This window comes from Delphinus delphis, chromosome 7, assembly GCF_949987515.2.
Source record: "Delphinus delphis chromosome 7, mDelDel1.2, whole genome shotgun sequence".
Classification (NCBI taxonomy): domain Eukaryota; kingdom Metazoa; phylum Chordata; class Mammalia; order Artiodactyla; family Delphinidae; genus Delphinus; species Delphinus delphis.
In genome coordinates, this window is record NC_082689.1 from 98,380,449 (window position 1) to 98,402,396 (window position 21,948).

General features: G+C 46.4%; 1 protein-coding gene across 1 annotated transcript in view; it reads left to right on the top strand.

Moving 5' to 3' along the window:
- Positions 1-21,948, top strand: part of NCKAP5 (NCK associated protein 5) — a 965,176-nt gene that overhangs the window by 910,011 nt on the left and 33,217 nt on the right. Inside the window, exons 16-17 of the mRNA XM_060016917.1 lie at positions 6,637-6,951; positions 9,688-9,830. Of these exons, the coding sequence (XP_059872900.1) occupies positions 6,637-6,951; positions 9,688-9,830 (458 nt within the window). The remainder of the gene's footprint in view (positions 1-6,636; positions 6,952-9,687; positions 9,831-21,948) is intronic.

The window sequence follows — 21,948 nt, forward strand, 5'->3', positions numbered from 1 at the left end:
CAATATAGTCATTTTGGACTACTTTAACAAAACCACAGGGTAAGCTTAGAATGAATAACCCACATTTAATTGATGTGGCTTTGGCAACAGACTTAGTTTTTCTTAGCTTATTTCAGCCATACAGATGAAGAGAAAGATGTGCAAATAAAGAGATCTGTTCTCCCATCTGTAGTTAAGCTTCTATTGCCAGTACCACACATAGCTTAAGATGTTTAGGAACCTGGAGAGAACTCATACAAAGACTTATTTCCACGACCAATTGCATTATAGGAAAGTATGCCAGTTAGTAATACGGTATGAGTACTAAACACCCATGAGTTGCTCTTTCTGGCTGGTGAATTGTGTTGAGTCCTCATTCAACACAATTTGAAATTTATTTGGCTGAAAACTTGTAGGTATGACTAAAGGTCTCAAAGTAAAAATGAGCTTGGGTTTTAAAGTTTTCCATTTTCCTAGGATTTACGATTGTGGAAGAGGGGAAAAAAACAGTGATTACTGAAGCAGTTTGTTTGAATATATAAGAGAGGGTAGATCATTGCACAGAAGCAAGCGTAACCTTTTAGGATAGACTGAAAATCAGAGCTTACTAATTTGGGAATATTCCCTGAGAATGTAGCAAGTCTGTGAACAAAGGATAATTAGTAAACATCATTTGCTGAAGCTTTTTAAAAAGCCTTTCCGGTGCCTATTCCAAAATGGATTTCTTGGGAAAATGGACTCCATCTTTTCTATACATGAGGCAGCTTGCAACCAACTCCAAGTACTTTGCTCCACGTTTATAATCGTTCAATAACGATGTGATCAAGTAGCCCCCAAGGAAATGGTTGCCACATGGTACTTGCTTAGGAAATAACTGGGGCAGTTGTTTAGTGAAATGTACGCAGGTGCTGCAGTAGAACACTGACCACACAGGGGAAGTTTGGTTTGTCTTCGATTCCAGACAGTGTGTGTATTATGTACCTGCAGGGGCCCTCACCTCTCCTTGACAACCCCTTCTGGAAACTTACAGAGTACCTACTTTGTAACGAGCATTATTACCAATGAGCTATGATTATATGATGTCAGGATCGTTTAAAAATTCCCTTGTTGTGACACAGCCAGCAGGTAGCCAAGCAGATCGTCAAGCCTAGTCTTTCCAACTCTGAAGCCTATTGTCTTTTCGCTTCATTCTTCTGAATATTTAGATGAACTTGGAACTCAAGTCGGGTTTGCTTAAGCCTGTCCTATATAATAATCTCTATGGACAGATACACTAATAATACCAAGAGTTTTGGTTTATACATTTAAGCAATTAAAGATTTGTGAGATAGGATCCATGAAAAAAAAATTGAGATACTTTAATCTGTAGAAGACTGAGGAAAAAATGAGTTAGTGGCCTTTCCCAAACACTCAAAATCAGTGCTAATACAGATTGCAGTAACTTGGAAATTTATATTAACTGAAGCAGTGCTGGAAATAAGCTTTTCCCTTTGCAGCTATTTTAAATATAGTGTTACAATGTAAATGAATAGTGTAAAACAAATTTGGAAGATGCAAGAAGCCAATTAAGAGAACAAGTTGTTTAAAAGAGAAAAACCTCACTGTTTTGTGTAAGGACATGTAAGAAGTCCCTGAGTAATCTCATCTGTTCACTACAAATGGCTCCCAGGAACTTGCCTCTGTGATAACTTGGTTCTTGTGCTACTATGCGTGCTGATGTTAAACGTGATGCCGGCACTCAGCTTGGCATCTACACTCCCTGAGGATGAGAGCAGGAGGAATGAGGCCAGACCTGGGACCTTCCAGCCCAGTGATGCTTTGAGGTAGGGGCGGGGGCCAAAGCGGATACTAAAGCCACATTCCCTGCACTATCCTTCGTCTTGGTCACTGACCCTTGCTCTAAGGGCTTGAAAGTATTAAGAAACCTGTCTTTAAAATATTCAATAATTCTGAATGATCTTATCCCCCCTGGCTATCTGAATTAATGAAGTCTGGCTGTATGAGAACTATAGCTGCACAGAAAAAGGAAGTCAGCTCTTTTCTCTGGTTGCTGAAGTGAGAACAAAAAAAAACAGCAGATTGGGATTTCAAAAGGAAAAGTTCATATTCAATTTAATTTCAGGAAGAATTTTCTAAAGATGAGAGCTTATTTCATCCACCTATTTTTTCATTACACTCCGTGCTAGCTATGTGTCAGGCTCTGTGCTGAGCGTGGGTGATGGCGAATAAATCAGGCACTCTCTCAGCCTATAGTTATCATCAGCTCTATTAGCATATAATTGCCATTCTGTAGAAAAAGGCGATGTAGAGTCAGGAACAGGCTTACGTGGGAATTCTGAAGAGATGGATAAAAACCAATCTGCCCCCAGGCTGCTAGCAGTCTAATAACACTTATTTTGAGAATTGCTGCCATTTTCTGAATAATAGCTGTGTACCTGTTCCAGGCATCGTGCTATGTTTATTATGTGCTATGTAGCTAGTCCTCAGAGCGCCCCTGTGATGGAGGTTATATAATCTGATTTTCATATGAGGAACCTAAAGCCACCTGCTGGGGCACCTGGTCCAGGAGCAGAGGGCTGATGCTCGCTGATGAGCTGAGTGGGGATTTTGTATTGCACATCCTGAGTTAACAGTTGAAAAACCCCTGGTTGAATTGTTTCTCCAAAATGTCTTCTCTGCCACCATCCCACGCAGAACGTCCCCAATCTGGGCTGCCCTGCTCACCCTCCGCTGACTCATCCCCCCCCCACCCCAGGCACAATAAATCCCTCTTTACTGAAGCTCTGAGGCCAGACAGTATTCCTAACACAACACTCTCAACATTCCTTCCAAAAAAGAAGGACCTAAAAATTCTCCTGTCAGCTGCTAACAGACTACAAGGCTGTCCATCTCCTTTCCTGCTGGAGGTATGCAAGATAATGCATCCAAGGGACAGGAAAAGAAGGTCCCGAGTCCATTCTGTAAGGAAGAGATTCCCTACCATGCTGACATGCCCTGAACGGACCCCAGGTGTGCTGAGATGTTGAGCCCTCAGCTCTCAGGTAGCCGGAGGTCCTGGGGCAGCTGGTGTGTTCCTCAGTGAGCTGTATGTGTGTATTTGCTACGTGTGCCAGAACTTTAAAAGGACTGGGAAGCACTGCTGTAAGTCATCCCATGAAACATCTGGGGCTTGGTGGTGGTGATAAGTGAGAGAACTTACCTTAAGAGACAGAAGGCAGATGGGATGACGAGAAGTCATCAGGGTAGGAGAAGTCATTAGTGACCTTGAAAGAGTGAAACCCGCTGGTCCGTCTTGTGATCCAACCCTTGAACTCATTAGCAAGGCCCTGTTGACAGCTGTTCTCACAGTCACGACGTGAACTTGAACATGTTGTGAGGTCAGAACTGAGTCAACTCATTGTGGATGCAAGGCTGGCTTGTCCCTTTGAACTTTAATCTTTATCACAGCCATTCAATTATTTTGTGAGTTCTTATAATCCCCTGAGAAAAGAAACTGACTTCAAAAGTACAATATCTAACACTTTTTCAGATTACAGTATTTTTATGAACTGTAAGAAACTTACAGTGCCTGAAAGAAACTACATAAAGAAGGTGTCAGCATTTTCAGTATAAACTCTATTTCCAAAGGTTTATGCATTCTGGAGAAATTTGCTTGAGGGGGAAACTTGGCATATGGTGTCTGAGTTCCTGACTGTCCATACCTCATTTCGTAGGTATTACAAGTGAGTCCTTCAAATTCACTGCATTTGGCATCTGTAATTTTTAGAAATAAAAAGGTGGCTTTAATAACAGGTGATTTCTGTGTTTAATGTCAGTGCACACAATTCTTAGAGGATCAAAGAACTCAGGAATACCAGAAGTCCTGTTTTATAGCTTCTGATTATGACAGTATCGTGGAGGGAAAGAAGGGAAAAGAAAATAATATAAAGGGACAGATGCCAAGAAATGCTGGTGTCCTCAGAAGGGCACCAGAGTTAGACCTCCTTTATCTTTCTTCCTACCCCAGATTTCTCCCTGCCCTGTTTCCTGCCTGGTGTTACAGGCCAGGCCAACGTACATGGGCTTTAGTGTCTGGGGCCTTGCCCCAGAAAACTCACTGAAAAGGTTGCCAAGAATCCTACTTTGCTTTTTGAGTCTCCATTTGAAGGGGCTGGATTAACTCATAAAATACCTATAGGGGAGAGAGTTCTTAGACAAAGCCAAAAAAATATTTCCCTTGCAGGCAATGCCTATCACCAGGGCCAGAGAGATGAGATAAATGCCAGAAAAACCCTGGCATGGGAGTCTACAGATGCGATCGATCCAAGAGGGTGGGGGAAGAGGTACCGGACAACTGTGGTTCTCGGGAACCGTGGAACTGTTAACTCCGTCCTCAGGATGGGAGGTATGGGAACCAGCTGGAATTCAGGGCCAGCACCAGTTCCATAGGAGAAGCTGGGCGCACTGGCCAGAGGCGGGGGGCCCTTCTGGGCACTCTCAGCTCACAAGGGTGCCTCAATGGCTGCTAACAGAGCAGACTCCACTTCTGGATTTACCTGAATGAATCTTTGATCCCCATCCCTGAAGACTGGGTCGATTCCGATCCACTTACTCCTGTGTGAGACTGAAATAGTTCAGACATTTAGAATTGCCCCCAGTACAACATATGGACATTGTCAAATATGAGGCGTGTCGTATGTCTAGGCTAACATGAAGGAAGGACACCAGATTCTGAATAAGAAGATCTTGCTTTTCTGGCATTGCCTTCCCATGCAAACAGCTGATTATTTCTCCAAAAGGCTGTTGTGTAGCAATTGAGTCGGCTTAATTGAGGAGAAAATGAATAGAGAAGATAATGAATAATCTCGGAAGCTGGTTGAGAGGAGAGCTGACCAGGTGGAGGCCCTGAAATGAATGGAACTAAAACTTAGCCCTTGTGGTTCTGGGAAAGATCTCAGACTATAGCCACGTGACTCAGGGCCCCTGGAGTCCACGGTCAGTCTTTGAGATCAGATGGCGTGTGCGATGGCTAAGTGGCATCATACTGGAGAAAGGGTATCTGTATCTTCCTACTAAATGTCCCTTTGGAGACTGAATCCTCTCTTTTGATAGGGACTTCATCTTTCTAGTGCTTCTAAAGCCAAGGACCAAAGCTACTAGAACCTATAAAAGCTAACTCTGTACCCACCCCCACCCCTTTGTTTTCACCTGAGTATTAGGAATTTCCCAGAATTCTAGTACTCAGAGCAGAGACGTTTTGAGGAGAAAGGTAGGGGAATGGTCAAATTCTGAAGTTCAGATACTAATTGGTGAGCATCAAATGAGATTGTGTGAGAAAGGTACTTAAGGATAAACTATTTACCTGTCAGATATCTACTGAAATCTAATAAATATACCTAGTGTTTTTTTTATACGTCATCATTCATGATTTCTTTCATTCAGCTATCCTGCGGTGTGCTAGGCGTCATTCTAAATTCAAGAGATTCCACAGTGAACGTATCTTTATTCTCACAGAAACTCTATAAGGAACCCGAGCCCTTGAGGGGTTAAGGATCTTATGTGGAGGGCTCTCACAATTAGTTATTAGCAGAGACCAGACTCCCATGCACCACTGAAATGTTAGCTGTCGAGCCTCTTGATACAAAGATCACAGCATAGTCTATTATATTCCCCACCATGCCTAACACGGTGTTGTTGTGCCTCTTCCCCAGTCCTAGACTGATAAGATGCTAATGCAAACTTTACTAAGGCTGTTTCGCTCTAAGATTATCGTGTAAACAGGAGACTTTTGGGTGACAAGCGGATCTTGGAAGCTGTCTCATTGGCTTAGATAAACTACACCACATTTCAGGAATTCATTCTGTGATAATTTTTTCAGATATTGTATTTTTCTTGGATATAAAACGTTTTGAAGATGAGATGTAATTGGCAGAATATGTCACACATATGGTGAAATCAACTCGGTTTGTTTTAGGGAATAGTGGGAGCCCTGGGAATGACAAGAAATCCAGAGAGTACTGATGAGCTTTGTCATTACATGAAGGCAGATGGAAAGACAGAAAGTGGCCCTATGACCTTCTCTGTGAGACCTCAGATGGCAGTTGAGTCAGAGGAAGCCCACATGATAAGTGATGTACCTTTGGGGATGACCCTTATAGTATGTGAATTACTTGTCCTCACAGTCAAATGGAGAGGCCAGAGACTTAGTTAACTGCTGGCGGATGGTAATTCACGTAAGAGATGCACAACTGCCTTTGTTAGGGCATCACTTCAATGTGTTACGTGTGCTCATTACTCATCTTATTTCAGTTAATAAATGTTACCTAATTGATTGAAGTCATATGATTCCCAATTGAAATAAGGGTGATCAAAAATAATTTTTGGTCTCCAATGACCGTTCTTTTACCCTTATAACTCTAGAGAACCATGTACTTTGTATGTACACGTGACTCTTGCTGCCAGTAATGGCTAACCTTCTTACTCCGTATTATGTTAAGGGAATATTTCCGTGTTCAATTAGATGTCTGTTTCATGCCACTCCCTGGAAATCTACTACACCCTTACGAGTATTTCTTCCTTCTAGATATCCCCTTTCCTCCAGACCAGATCCAAATGCCCATGATCCTTTTCTCCTTTTACGTGAGCAGTCTCTAATTCTCACTATGTTACTCTGTCTAGAAACGAACTGCCAGATGAGGACACTGGACAGTGGGATTGGAACCTTCCCGCTCCCAGACTCAGGAAACCGCTCAGCGGGACGGCACCTGTGCCAAGCAGACTCCCCCGATGACACTGAGCCCCTCCTGTCTCTCCAGCCAGCCCTTTGTGCAGCTTCTTCCATAAGAGCCCAGACCCTTGAACGAGAAGTGCCTTCCTCTGCAGACAGCCGGGGATCTAAAGACAACGCCATCGTTCATTCCACGTCCGACCCCATCATGACTGCCAGAGGGATGCGACCTCTTCAGAGTCGCCTCCCCAAGCCAGCCTCCTCAGGTAAAATGCCTGTCACCTTCCAAATGAGATTGTTTGCTCACTAGAATCATGCACTTGCTGACAAAGATGGAGAACAGGCAGCAGAAAAGATTTCCACCAGGAGGTCAGTCAGTGACCTCTGCCCAGTGGAAATGTAGATGCATGAAATCCCCTTATGTCCTCAACCAAAACATAAAAAGAAAACAAGTATTAAACATCATCTACTCTCAGTATTATTTAAGGAGTGTACACACACATAAAGGAGACAAGCACGTTGTTAGCACAGGTAGATGGATATATAAATTGGTAAAGAAAAAACCATACAACGTAGACTTCAGATTTTGTCTTTTAAAACTTAACTCTGAGTATAGACCAATCTAGGCCCAAGACATAAATTCAGCTGAAATGTTGTTTGCCCTCTCACAGAAACATATGTCTTCTGACATATTCCTATCCCGTTCAAATGTATTTATACGTTGAGCTATAAAAAACGTAGTTTGATATATTAGCAGTAGATTGTCTGTTAACTACAGTGGGATGGAGGGAGCCTTCCCACTGAGAAGTACCATCCTTTGCTGCAGTCGATGGAAACAAGCTTTCATGATTAAAGATAGGGCCAGGCTAAGGGTCAAAGTTTTTTCACTGTTCCCTCAAGATTAAAAATATTTATTGCAGTTCAGGATGACACGAAATAATTTTTAACTTGTGCGCCTCATGGTGCGTTTATGACATGCCTAAGCCTATGAACTAGAATTCTAAAGACTTTCATTTATGATTTGCTGATGAGAAAGCGACCACAAGTAGAGATTATACCATGGGCTTCTGAGAAATTAGCAAAGAAGACTTTTCATTAAACATCTGTGAGTCAATGTGATTGGGTTATTCCCATGGCTGAGTTCTTCCTCCATACAGTAATACTGACTGCCATGAATGTTTCATCACAAACTTCTGCTTATTTCCAGCCAAGGCTACATTTGAAAACGCTGGGACATATATTATTTTTGAAATAAATGTACTGTTAATTAATGACACAGCCTCCAGAGATTCAGGGGCGAAATTGTAGTTATGGATTATGTGCTCCATGCCTGACTGGTCACATGTGTGACCTCAATTCAGCGGCAGGCGCCCAGCAGACTCCATGATTAAACACCGTCATTATAACAAATTGAATAGGAACCGCAAGCCTTGAATTGCTTCATAAGAAGGGGACAGGAAAGAGATTGTTCTGATCTTGCTGCTAATATCCAGCGCACCGGTTATCTTAGTTTTGTGTCTTAATTAGATTGTTGTGAAGAGTTGTTAAAAAAAAAAAAGTAGTATACGGTAGAGAGTGAGGTCAACACACTGCAGGACATTTTTGTGCCGTCCATCCCGAAGCTTCCTGTCTACCTTAAGATGTTGTCACTGCGGGTCAGAGGCAGGGCTGGCTTTCCAAGGCTTTTCTCTTTTCTGTGGCCATTGGTTACTCATTTTAAATATTAAGGAATGGAGATCTAGTTGGAACAAAAGGAAAGTGGGGGCTCCCCTGGTGGCGCAGTGGTTGAGAGTCCTCCTGCTGATGCAGGGGACACGGGTCTGTGCCCCGGTCTGGGAGGATCCCACATGCCGCGGAGCGGCTGCGCCCGTGAGCCATGGCCGCTGAGCCTGCACGTCTGGAGCCTGTGCTTCGCAACGGGAGAGGCCACAACGGTGAGAGGCCCACGTACCGCAAAAAAAAAGAAAAAGAGAAAAAGAAAAGAAAAAAAAGAAAGTGGTTTTGAGCAGTCAATTCCTGGTTAATATATGCATTTGAATTAGTTATTTTCTTATCCCCGTATCAAAGATGGAAGGAACTGTACAGACCTCCCAGTGCTGATGAAAATACATTACCTCACTTCTGCTCACAAGCAAAATGCTGTTGAAAGGCTCTCACAGCCTGTCCTGTTGATAATCACTGAGGCTGAAGGATAATGACAGCAATTCTCCTTTCTGACATGAGGAAAGACTACACTCTGCAGGTTAATCTGCTATTATGGCTAATGGAGACATTTTAATCATTCTCTGCTAATCGCACCCTTGGCTACTTACAATGTAATCCATGGGCCAAGAGCAGCCCCTGGGAGCTTGTCATAGATGCCAGCTCTCAGACCCTGCTCCAGACCTACCAAATCAGAACCTGCAGTGGAACAAAAGCCTGGCCGAGGTATATGCACATATGAGTTTGAGACTGCCTGGCAAGACCTTTAAGGGCCTCTGAGCAGTTTCGCAAACCACCTTATTCAGAATGACCTTCATAAGTTTCCTAGGAAAATCAGGGTTCCCTGATCAAACATGTTTGGGAAAGGCTGTGGATTCACATCCTTCCTTTGGAAATTATGAAAATCCCCATTCGCATAATGAAGGCGCCGAGAAGTCCTCCAAAACAGAAGCTTGTTTGTTATTTGACGTACAACACTGTTTGAGGAATGATCGGCGTTTCCCAAGCAGTTTGCCCACTGAACCCTTTCTAACATGAAAAATTTGTCAACATTTTTTGGAAAAGTGGTCCAAGCACAGTTTGCATTTGGGACTCCAAGGTGGACATCCTCCAAAGATACACGTAATTATGCAGACATTTCTGTGCGCACAGACTTGCAGGGGACAGAATGTTGGGAAACCAAGCTGTTACCATGTTTGGACCCTTCGGATTATTTCTGACTGTCTCCCCTTCCCTCATCCCTAAACTTGTAAAGAGTTGAAGAAAGCTTGTTGTGATTTCATGTACATTTCCTCATTTAGGAAAAATCAATTCCCAAATGCAGAGTGAAGCCAGGCCAAGGCCTCAGACTTGTTCATCGTTCGAATATGCTGAAAACACAATGGCGGTGGAGAGCAAGCCACTTCTAGCCTGGGGGGGGGACAGCGCTGCTGCGGAGACCCAGGTAAGGAGAGTCGACAGGAGGGCACCCCTCCGCCTAATTGTCCCGAGTGTGAAAAATGACCTCCTTAACCACTTCTGTGATACGTTTTAATGTTAAGTCAGATTTGTTGTGGGATTAGTGCATAAAGACCAAGGCTCTCCTTTCTTCCTGAATTATTAAGTAACACTGTGAGTTCTTGTAATTCTAATGATTCCATCCATCTGCACCCCAACTCTTGAGGTAAGGATGCTCTGCCCTGAGTACACATTGTGGAACGGCCATTCACTCTCCCAAGCCCTAAGAGCACCACTTAGAATGATTCAATGATATTTTTTCATTATCAGTTACTTGGTCTTTTACCTTGCTCCTGTGAAACCAGTAAAGCAGGTATAATTATTTTCCCTTTTGGCATGAAGAAACTAAAGCCTGGAGTGGTCAGATGACTTGCCGGGGTCAGTGAGACGTGTGTTTCTTCAATCCCCATCATTTTTGCTGGGGATTCTTCATCCGCCCTGAGATGGCAAGCACACAGGCCTCCTGAAGTGTGATTGGACCTGGGGAGGAGCTCGGGGCTCCGGGAGTCTTGGGTCCTCCCTGGGTGCTATGTGGTAGTCCCTCCTCAGCGCCCCCCCGCTTACCTGTTCCAACTAATTACTTGGGCCGTATTCAGCCTGTTCACGATTTCTCAGCTTGCCCTTGGGCTGGTCCACTTCGGTGTCTTTGGTGGTACCTATAGTGAGAAGAGTGGGAGAAAGGACATTAGGATCAATTACCTGAGCTTCCCGGCCCTTCCTTGGCCCTTGCTGCTTCTGCTGCCTTGGCTCTCCCAATCCCGGCATGAGGAGGCCCTGTCACTATCTCTACTAGGGTTGCTACCCAACCTTGATGACGAAATAACCCAGATCAGCCCACATCTGAGATGCCCCACAGCCAGACTGGTAGAGCCTTCTTTCAGTCTTTAGCACCTCAGTATGGAAATGGTACCCTGGACAAGTAGGCGAAGCAATCCCCTGGGCCTACAGCCCTGATGTACAGCAGAGGACAGCAGCTCCAGAGATGCTGGACCACGGTCAAGGTCCAAGCAAAAGTTACTGGGACACTGACGTCAGAACTCAGCCCTCTGGATTCCATGTCCAGCGCTCAGAACAAGGGTCTGAAAGGAGTAAACCGGTGTATTCTATCATGACTTAACTGTTAAGTGTTAGGGTTTTCTCAGTTTTCCCCACAGCAGTAGTTCCCTACACGAGCAGACATCGGGATCAGCTGGAGGGTGGCGCACCTTGCTGCTCTCCACACACACCCAGTGTCCTGTGTGGCACAGATGGGGGGAGATCCAAACACTTCTACTAAATTCCCCGGTGATGACGGTGCTGCCGGTCCACAGGGCACACTTGGAGAAGCACTCTTTCAAGAACTCTGTGCTTGATTTGGGGACCAAAACATTGAGAAAATCCTAGGAGACATCCAGAGTTGGAGGGGGAAACAGTTCAGAAACAACAGGTGGCGATAGTGGCAAAGGACTCAAGCAATTCCAAGGAGAAAAAAAAGAGAAAAGAGAGAGAAAGAGAAAGGGAATTCCTCAGTGCTGGCCAGGAGGGAGCTACCCGCTCTATGTGCGATGGCAGGGCACTCCTCACCCAACATTCATGTTCCCCGACACACACAGCTCTCCGGGGTCCCCTTCATCCTCCTGCACTAGCTTTGCCCATTGGAAGTCCTGCCCTGACTTGTAAGAGTCACAACTGTGGCTTGGAACTCACAACTCTGCTTCATTGACCGCCAGGGAAGGCAAGTTTAAAGTAAGAGTGAGCTTTATATTTCCAGTTCCAAGCACAGTGCCTGGTTCCATTTGTGTCTGTTGAATAGAGGAATGAAAAAATGCATCTCGTCATACCCAGCATCCTGCTGGAACTCTAGACATGGGGCTCTCTTGGGACCACTGCTATAAACTTGTCATCCTTCACAAACATCATCCTTGCTAGACCACCTCCTGTATAGAGCTCTGTACCCCCAGAACCTAGACCACCACGTAGCACAGAGTGGGTACTAAGGTGCTTAGCACAGCATCTTTTGAATGGGTAGATGAATGATTCAGTGAATGAAGGAATAAAGGAAATAAGTAACTGCTTGAATTTGTAACCCCAGCTGGGGGGGCTTACATCCTAAAATGTGTTTTTATGATTTCCAACCAAACGGCACCCTCCCAAACAGGATTGACGTTAGAGACGCATCCCATACATCTGTGCCTGAACTCTCTGGGATCGGTGTGGCATAATCGGCTCTCATAGGGCAGCCTGCAAACATATAAACGAGAGCCCCAAATGCTCTTGATTCTGCACACAAGGGTTGCGGTCTTAGATATCAGTGTTCCGCTTGTGTGCACGGCAGGAAGAACCATCCATATGGTATCAGCAACCTCCACAATTCCTGAACTTGGTGTTATTGCCACACCTGTAACATCCCCTTGGGCCAGGCTGTGTGTGCATGTGAGTAAGCGGGGAGACCAAGTCCCCTGACCTGTGACCTGTCAGTAGATTCAAGGATTATGTATAAGCCCGTAGGCAGGCAGTTGTGTTCCTGCCTAAAGCCTCCTGTCCTTTTAGGCGCTGGACTAAAATTAGGTATTGGGTAAACATTTATTCTCTTGTTCCCAAGGTTGATTATTGTCATACCCTCTGATACTTGAAAGCCAATGGTGAGATCAGCTAAATAAATAAGCCAAAAAATAAAAATAAATAAATAAATAAGCCATTAGGCCTGGGACAGCAGCTCTAATTGGCACTTGAGGAAAATAAGGCCCCATAAAAGCAGTGCACAAAATGCAGAGCGGGTAACTGTGGGGACTGTCCTGTGACTGGGACGCAATGGCAGCGTGTGGTCAATGGCTTCATCAGTGCAGGTCCATATCTGCGGCTCTGGTAACTGAGCAGAATTCACCAGCTCCGCGTGAGGCAGACTGACGGACCAGGCAGGCTGGGGGTGGGGCAGCGGGAATGCGATTCTGTGCACACACCAACAGCCAGGTACGAACATCCTCACAGGATGGTCTGCCCATTTTGACTAGCGTGAATAATCTTAACGGTCTCATGTTACTCATTTAGGACAAGGTACCCAGAATGTGTGCGTACTCTGCCAGCGGTGGCAGTGGTAGTGACAGTGACCCCGACTATGGAAATAATGGTTTTGGAGCTGGAAGGGGCAAGTTAGTGAAAGCGATGAAGAGCGCCACCCCAGGTAATGCACGCCGGGGCCCCGGGACACTCGGGGCTCCTGTCTCTCGGGAAGCTGTCCGTCACGCCTTTCACTGGGCTCTGTCTCCACCCCGCTTTGATTTTACATCTCAGTTCCATGTCTCTCCCGAGATCTAATTTTCTGGTACTTATGGAAGATTGTCTACATGCATCAATTTGCTTTCTGGTATTATCTTAATGACATTGCAGTGCGGTCTGTAAGGATTTTATTTCCAATCTGGCGTCTCCCAAAAAGTCTCCGGTGGAGTTATCTCCATAATGAAGGAATGACTATAAAGATAACTTGGTTCTTAATTACATACTTCGGCAAGTTAAGTCATCCAGTGAGCCATGGATGGGGTGTTCCCAGGCTCTCTGCTCATATCCTGCTCTGTAACTCTAGACCCGTTACCCATGTCATTATGAGCACGTCTGTTTATACGAGGTTCAAACTTTCTCACATTATTTTTATTTGAAAGAGAATTGGCAGTAGAAAAACCATCATCCCGAGGCATTTAAAAATATATATATATTCAGATGGCATTTCCTTACAGATACAAGAGGACAGATGATCCCCTAACACAAAATGTGGTCTAGGATCTGCTCTTCTTCTAATCCGCTCTAGATTATCTGACATATTTTAATGATACAATGGAGAATCATTCTTTTTGTACTAATCAGCTTTTCTCAAATACTAATGTGGCAATTATGTGATGAAACCGTGACTTTCCTTTTTAAAACAAGCCTGATGTGTTGCTTTTGAAAAAAACGTAATCTAGCAACCCTGTGTGTTTCCGGTTTTCCAAGAGTCTTGACGTTTGTGATACCTGGTGGTAACATAGGTGTGTAAGGATAGTCATCAACCTGAGCCTCCTCTCTGTTGCTTGCGTCCTACAAGTCACCAGAGAAGCAGGACAGATGGGTGAATCCTGCAAAGGCTTACCAAGAGGAAAGTGGAGAATACCCCCTGGTGTTTTAGTTAGACTGTTGTCCTTGTTTGCTCTCGGGGCTGCGTCAGCGTCCCTCTGGTTGTGACAGATAAGGGGAAGGAGAGTTAATTATCATGGGTCCTTCCCCCTGAAGACGCCTAGGCCAGGCCAGCTCCCTAGTCCAGCTCTTACCCTGAACTTAACATGGGTCCACAGTGAAGAATAACCTTACCTCATTGACCCTCAACTGCTCCTCCGGCTCTAAAACTCCATTCATTTATTGAACAAATACTTATAAAAAGCCTCCTCTGGGCTAGCTTTCCAGCAGTGAGTAAATGGACGAAGATCTCTGCCAGACAGTAAAAAAAAAATGGGTAGAATAAGCTAGTAAATGTATATAGTTTCTTGAAAGGAGGTATGGAAAAGACAGGTTGAGCAGGGTAGGACGGGAAAGCAGGGCTGCTCCTGAGTGGTGGTTGGGTGGGAGCGGATGTTTAAATTTAAATAGAGGGCTTCCCTGGTGGCGCAGTGGTTGAGAGTCCGCCTGCCGATGCAGGGGACACGGGTTCGTGCCCCGGTCCGGGAAGATCGCACATGCCGCGGAGCGGCTGGGCCCGTGAGCCATGGCCGCTGAGCCTGCGCGTCCGGAGTCTGTGCTCCACAACGGGAGAGGCCACAACAGTGAGAGGCCCACGTACCACAAAAAAAAAAAAAAAAAAAAAAAGATTTAAATAGAGCAGTCAGAGCAAGTCTCCCTGAGAAGTTGGTGTTTGAGCAGACATGTGGTGGAGGGAAGGGAGTGAGCCCCTGGAGGATACCTGGGGGGAGCGCGTGGCCTTGAGACAGCAGCAGCGGGCAGCCAGTGTGGCCGTGGTAGAGGGGGGATGTTGCAGGACGGGGAGGTGAGGTCCAGTAAACGGAAAAGGAGCCAGAGCTCTCGTACGGCCTTGCTCACCCTTCTGAGGTCTTTGCTTCTCCCCTGAGAGCCACTCATGGGGGCCTTTGGACATCTCTGAGCACAGGAGAGGCATGATCTGAGATGTTTTCAAAGGACCACTCTGGCTGCCATGTCGTGAAGACTGAAGAAGCAAGATCGACTAAGAGACAGTGACACTCATCCAGGCAAGATGTGTTAGTGGCTGGGACCAGGGTGGTAACAGTGAAAGCAGTGGGCAGCATGAGCTAATAGAACTCTCTGCAGCGAAAGGAGTGTTGTGTCTCGGCCCTGTCCAATACCGTAGCCATCACCCAGCCATGGCTTAGGAGCTCTTGCGATGTGGCTAGTGTAAGGGACTGAATTTCTAAATTTAATTTTTGCTGTAGTTTCCCTAAGAGTTCCATTTTCCTCTCTTTTAATTTGTTTTTATTTCAATTAACTTTCAATATTAGTAGCCAGATTTGGGTCACTGTACAACACAAGGAGAGACAATGGTCTCATTCCAGTTCTAATTAAAAATACAACATGAATCACTGATCGCTTGGAGATGGGGGTGAAAGAAAAAGCAGGGTCAAGGATGGTTGCCAGGTGGGGTCCTAGAAGGGACAGAGCTCTGCCCACTGCAGTGGAGAAGGCTGAGGTCGGGGGAAGCAGAGTGGTAATCGATGCTAAGTTTGAGGTGCCCATTGAGCAAGCGGAGGTGTGAGTAGTGTGAGTCTGGAGTTGGGCAGGTCAGGTCTCGTCTGGAGAGGTAATTGGAGTGTCAGCGTGTCGATGGCATCTAAGGCCCTGGGTCCAGCTGAGATCAGAGGAGGACAGAGTGCTGACAGAGAGAGGACCTCACCCTCCCAAGTGTAAAGGTCGTGGAGAAGAGAAAGAACCAGCAAAGGAGACTGGGTAGGAACCAGCAGTGAGCGGGGCAGAGGAGAATGTGACGTCTCAGAAGCCAAGTGGAAAAAGTATGTCAAGGAGGAATTCCACGATTCCATATGCTACTTGCTAAAAGGAGGGACACAGTCTTCGTAGACCCGTCTCTCACACTGGTAGTGGGGTTCCAGGGGTGGGGGAAGGAAGTGGGGATGGGGAAGGAGGGATGGTCTAAAGGCAGTTTGAAAACATCCTGAAAAAGGAAACAAGATTAAGACAAATTGTCTGACTCTGAATGAGGACGTACCTGAGGATGAGAGAAATCACTTTAGGGTTCAGAGTTTTAGCCCAGCTTGTTTAAACGAGTTGTGCAGAGCAAGAAGGGATATGCATTCGGTGATGGCTATGGATCCTGGTGAACAGTGAACTTGCTCCTTTACCTTTTTTTCCTATCCCCCTGCAAACTGAAGTGAGTCTCAGCCTCAGGTTTTTTTCTGTCTGTCCTCACTGTGTTCATCCTCTTCCCTCCAACCAGAGCAAATCCCTGTTTGAGAGGAGCAGGCTTCTTTCATGCTATTGCTTTAGCCTCTGTGCACGTGGTGCTTCTTGGGATAAGGTGCAGAGTAACCCTGGAAGCAGCGCAACCAGCAAGAAGAGCCTTCCCTCTAGCCAGGCATCTGCCCTCTGTCTTTAAACATGGACTTGTTGCCAGAACTCTGTCATCTGCCCACCCTGCCCGATCCAGCTACCCCCCAGCCCTGGCTGATGTCAGTGCTGCCAGGAAGGGAAAACGCGTGCAGACGGCTGGCGTGCCCGTGGGTGTGTGCTGGCTTCCAGCAAGCCTGGGAAGGGACGTTCAGGGTCGATGCAGCACCGGTAACTTTTTGGATGTAGGCAAAGTTGATAAGAAAAGAAAAGAGCAACAATTAAGAGAAAAACACTAAAAGGAGTACATGCCTTGGGTGTGCAGTAGAGATTTTCTCCCCGTTGGAGTCACGATTTTGCCTTGCTTTCGTCACCTGTGCACGTAAAGTGAGACTGCCCCCTAGCCCCGAGCCGCCCCGCCCCCCACACCCCCCCTCCCCGAGCCCATTCCCTCTTTAAGTAAAAAGGTTTTGTAATAGAGGTCCCCAACCTGCAGGATGGAATGTGCCAGTAGATCTTAAAGCCTTAGTGGATGTTCTCCAAGCTAGTTGGCCTTTCTGAAACACACCCTCTCTCCCTGGTTCCCTGAAATTCCCCTCAGGTAGGGGAGGGTACCTGCCATTGGCAATCTGTCCTCCGAGGCTTCTAGGAAATGGACACTCAGTGGCCTCGACCTCTTACGCAAAAGAATCCTGCCTTCCAAAACCCTGCCTAAGGGCTCATAATGCACTCAGGTGAAGACACGTCTTTCCTTTCATGGTTGGTTTCTTTAGAGTGACTCTGAAATGTGTTTAGAAAGGCCAGAGTGTTAGCAGAGAGGCAGCGGTGGGAGCAGGTTTTAGCAGCTGGGTAGGTGGCGCAGCAGGTGAGGGGGTGGGTGGAGTGAGTCTGTGGCTTTGTTTCCATGGAGCTGCCACTCCAAATTGCCAGGCTAGACATAACAAATACTCCTGCCCCTTTCCTGCAGGTGGAGCCTGGGAGAAGGCAGGAGCAAGGGACAGAGGTGGGAAGGGGAAGGAGAGAGAGAGAGCAAACCAGGGCCAGAATGTAGAATAGGGAAGACCCAGTGGACGTGCAACGATGAAGCCCCGGCGGGGCGGGGAGTCTCAGCCCTGACTGAAGGCCCTGGACCTGGTTGGCAAAAGGTGAATGAGCCATTTCTAACCAAGGCTGCTCCCCCAAGCTTCTGATTCATCCATCTGGCTGCCCACCACCATCACCTACCCTGCCAGGTACCTCAAGGGGCCAAAATCCAAGCTCGAACCTCTCTTTTTCCCTGTAGAAACGCCTGCCTTCCCGCCTCTCTGTCTTCTCATTCGTGTTCAGCACTTAGCACAGGGCCTGGCACATCATAGGTGTGGAATAAATGGTAAACAACATCATAAGTGTTGGAAAAAAATGCAACACAGGACTGGTTAAGGCTTTGGTTAACCTCATGCAACATTCATCATGCATTTGGGCCTTTCCTCGGCCAGAGAAAGAAAGACCCAGAGCCGCCGCCTACAGAGAGAAATTCTATAAGGACATGTCTCCTTCTCTGTATGGCTCTGCTAGAGAAATTGCTGAATCCATTTTTCCAATTTTTCTCCTGGATACAGACATAATTCAGCTTCCTCTTTTTTTTTTTTTTTTTTTTTGCGATACGCAGGCCCCTCACCGTTGTGGCCTCTCCCGTTGCGGAGCACAGGCTCCGGACGCTCAGGCCCAGCGGCCATGGCTCACGGGCCCAGCCGCTCCGCGGCACGTGGGATGCTCCCAGACCGGGGCACGAACCCGTGTCCCCTGCATCGGCAGGCGGACTCTCAACCACTGTGCCACCAGGGAAGCCCTCAGCTTCCTCTTTAATGATGATTCTTCATGGGGGCTGCTGGAGGCATATCAGACTCCTCTGTGTTGTTTTGTCTCTTTTAAATGGTCCCGGTCCCCTGGCTTGATTTTCATAATCTCTGCCCCAACTTGGGAGTTACTGTCACAGAGAGTCACTCTTATTGATGAAAAGGCATCACACCCTTGAGACCTGAAGGAGACAATGGTTGAGAACCTTTGCTCTTCCAGTATTTGTTCTTTGAAAATCTCTAAGTTGGAGTGGTTAGTAGATAAACAAGATTGACAGAAAGAATAAAAGCAAAGAAGAGAGTTGACCTCTACTCTAGTTCATCTGGTTTATTCAGCTCTGACTCTGTGTCCAGGCCAGTGCTGGACACTGGCGTTTGAGGGCAGGTTAGCGACATAGCCCTGCTCCCTCGATGCTTCTAAGCAGACCTACAGACTCGAAACGTCATCTGAGAGAGATGCTGCTCGAGTCCTAAACGGTTGTGTTCTACTGCCTAAGGCCATGCTCAGAGTGAGGAACCGGAACTTCATTTGTTTTTAGTTTTCATAAATTGACTTCCCACTAGGGTCTATAGATCACTGTGCTCTCGAACTTACTTTCAAGAACACTCCCTCCCTCCTCTGACCCCTCACCCTCAAATGCAGTGATCAGGTCCAATGAGCAAAGCTCCAGAACCACGGTCCCACAGCCAACTGACGATGCTCCTCTAAAAAAGCCCCCGTTTCCTGAACAAGAAGTACGTTTTCTTCATTTCAAGGTGATTACATTCAACAAATTACAAAGAGCCAGGGCAGCTGAGTTAAAAACAATTGGTTTTGCAGTAATTAGAAAAACACAAGGACATGATGACTGTGGACCACTATGAAAAGGGACACTGAAGGATAACGGCTCCAGTTCCTGGTTAATTCCTCAGCTTGAATATTTTGAGATTCACAACTAATTATGCAGAGATGATGAATTTTAAAAACGCTGCCACTCTGTCTTGCCGAGGCCAAGGACTTTGGCTATTAATAGAGCAATCAGATTTTCCTATATTGTAGAGAATTCACGCAAAGTTGCATCTATTTTAAAGCATTCATCTGGCACATGGCTTAAAGATGACAAATCGTTGTAATATGCCAAATCAGCATTGGGTTAAACTAAATCCAAACTCGTTATAATCATTCTGAGTTCCCCTGGAGAAGTCTTTAGTTTCAAATGGACACTAGCGGTAAGAGTTCTCTTTAGTCCTTCCTGGATCTTCTCTCTTATTTAGATCATTTTAAAGATTGGCTTTATATTGACAAGCCCATCCCAGCTTGAGGGGAATAGACACATGCAATAAAACACAAGGGATGTGTCTCCTGGCAGTAAACTTTCCTGCATGACAAATGGAAAGTACTGACCGTGACAGGCAGGCTGCTCTGAGACCCTTACTGGAGCCAGGTTCTCAAATTTCTCTCTGTCACCATTTATTCCCCATCAGAAAAGCCACAGCCCTTTCAGCTGTTCCAATTGGGTTTGCACTCTGCTGAAGTTTGGGGTTTTTTTTAGTGGGGAAAAGTGTCCCCACTTGTTATGCACAATATTGTTATGCACAATAACAAAACAAAACAGGAAACCCCACTAGCTTCTAAAAACCACGTGGTCAGAAGCTAACCGTCAGAAAGAACCCGCTGTGTCCTCAGACAGGCTTGAAAAGGGAGGCTGCGATGTGACCTGCATTTAATTAATTATTAAAGCTGCATACTGTGAGGCCCTTAAGAAAGCAAATGTCACGATGGACAGAATGAGTTTACCCTCCGATCAAAAGAGCCGTGTGCCGTGGTGAGGCCGTCGCTCAATTAAACTGGACCGCGGGATACAGAGGAGATGCAGACTAAGTCTGGGGACCCTAATGAGACATTCTGGAGGGAAGAGATGCCCCCCGGAGTCTGTCACTCTGTGATGGACATTCTCCCCTCCCCCCCACCATTACCACAGCTCCCCCAGTGCTACCACCTCAAGTTCCAACACAGCCCCAGACATTTAAACAGGAGCTTGCAAAGTAGAATTTCAAAGCACAGAACAAATCCTTGCTTGTTGTGGACTAGGTAGGGAGAGCACATAACACAGAGTGCTGTGCAAAATAGCAATCTTTGGCTGCCAGGACTGAAAGGAAGCTGGGCAGTGGATCTAAATAAATAAGCAGTGAATCGGATGCCATTTCATTTGTGAAAATGCGTGCATCTCCTCAGTCTCATGCAGGGGACGCAGAAGGACCTGCTAGACCTCCAAGGCCCCTGCCACCCTGCAGCCCCAGAAGCGCGTCTGAAAATGACTTTTGTGTAGCGCTCACCCATAATCCGAGGGATACCTCCAGTGTTCACTCTAGGTCATCTAGCCCAGTGGCTCTCAAACGGGCTGACTGTGCTCCCCACGGGACGCTCGGTGATGTCCGGACACATTACAGGCTGTCACAATTCACAAGTGGTAGGGAGGGCTGCTGTCTGGTACGTAGAGCCCGTGGACGCTGCTAAACCTCCTATAATGCACAGGGCAGCCCTGATAACAAAGCCATATCCTGCACAGGATGTCAGCAGGGCTGAGAAGCAGCCGGGACGAGATTAACCTCTGCGTATCGGAAATGTCTGTTGGGAGGGACCAGCTGTCAAATATTTGTGCCGAACTATAACAGCAGCCACATCCCCCTGCCTGCCCAGCGGGTGCACCAGGCCTGGCCCAGCTACCTGATGGGGGGTTAAGATGCACGTCCTCCGAGAGGCTTTGGAAGGGATGTCCGTGCTTCTGTCTGGGCCTCTCACAATGGCCTGTGGCGTCTGGTCCGGTGCCTCTGTCTGAGTATCAGGGACAGGGCGACCGTCTGAAGTACTAACACAGACCGCAGATTGTTTGAGGCTGCTACCCATTAAGCCTCTTATTAGTGTTTCATTTCTGTCTCTCTTAGAGAACATGTGCCAGAGGAGGCGGGACTCCTTTACAGACTTGCAAGTTACCCGAGGACAGTTAATCCTCACGCTGCTCTAGTGAAGCAGGTAAATTGCAGTTAGATGTTAAAAGAAGAAAAAACATCGTCAGCAGGTGTTTGGGGCCCCTGGGGGACCTCAGCGTTTCCTACTTGCCTAAAAAGCGCATTGTGACATTTGGAAAGGGCCCCTTGCCAGGACCCTTCCACAGAATGGTTCAGACTAAGAAGAGGAACATAAATCTCAGGAATAGAAAGGCTAGGTCAGTAGAAGGAGCTCTGTTGAAGAAATAGGGTCAGCGGGGAAAAGAAGGAGCTCGGTATTCAGGGTCGATCTTTCTAGAGGTAATTATTAAAGTTTGCAAAAAGAGAATGGGATGTGCAAAGCTTTGAGGTGTGGGGAGAAAGGAGACATGGATTCTAATTATTTAGCATATTTCGTTCTCAGAGTTGAAGAAAAAAGACAGAGACCATTTCTAATATTCTCCCATCCCAACCACCCCTCCTTAACCAGCCAAAAACCTACAAATATATCCGTACTGTACAACCAAGCAGATGACCTCAGGGAAAAGAGCAGGGTTCCTTCCTAACCAGCAACGAGGAATTTTGCCAGGAAAATGTCAAGCCTCGTTCAGCGAATCACACAACTGGCTCTCCTCTGTGAACTTCTTAGAACCCAGAAACCAAGTCATGGGCTATTTGGCCGGATGTGTTGGACATGTCCATAGTTGGGAGTTAGGACACCCGGGTTCT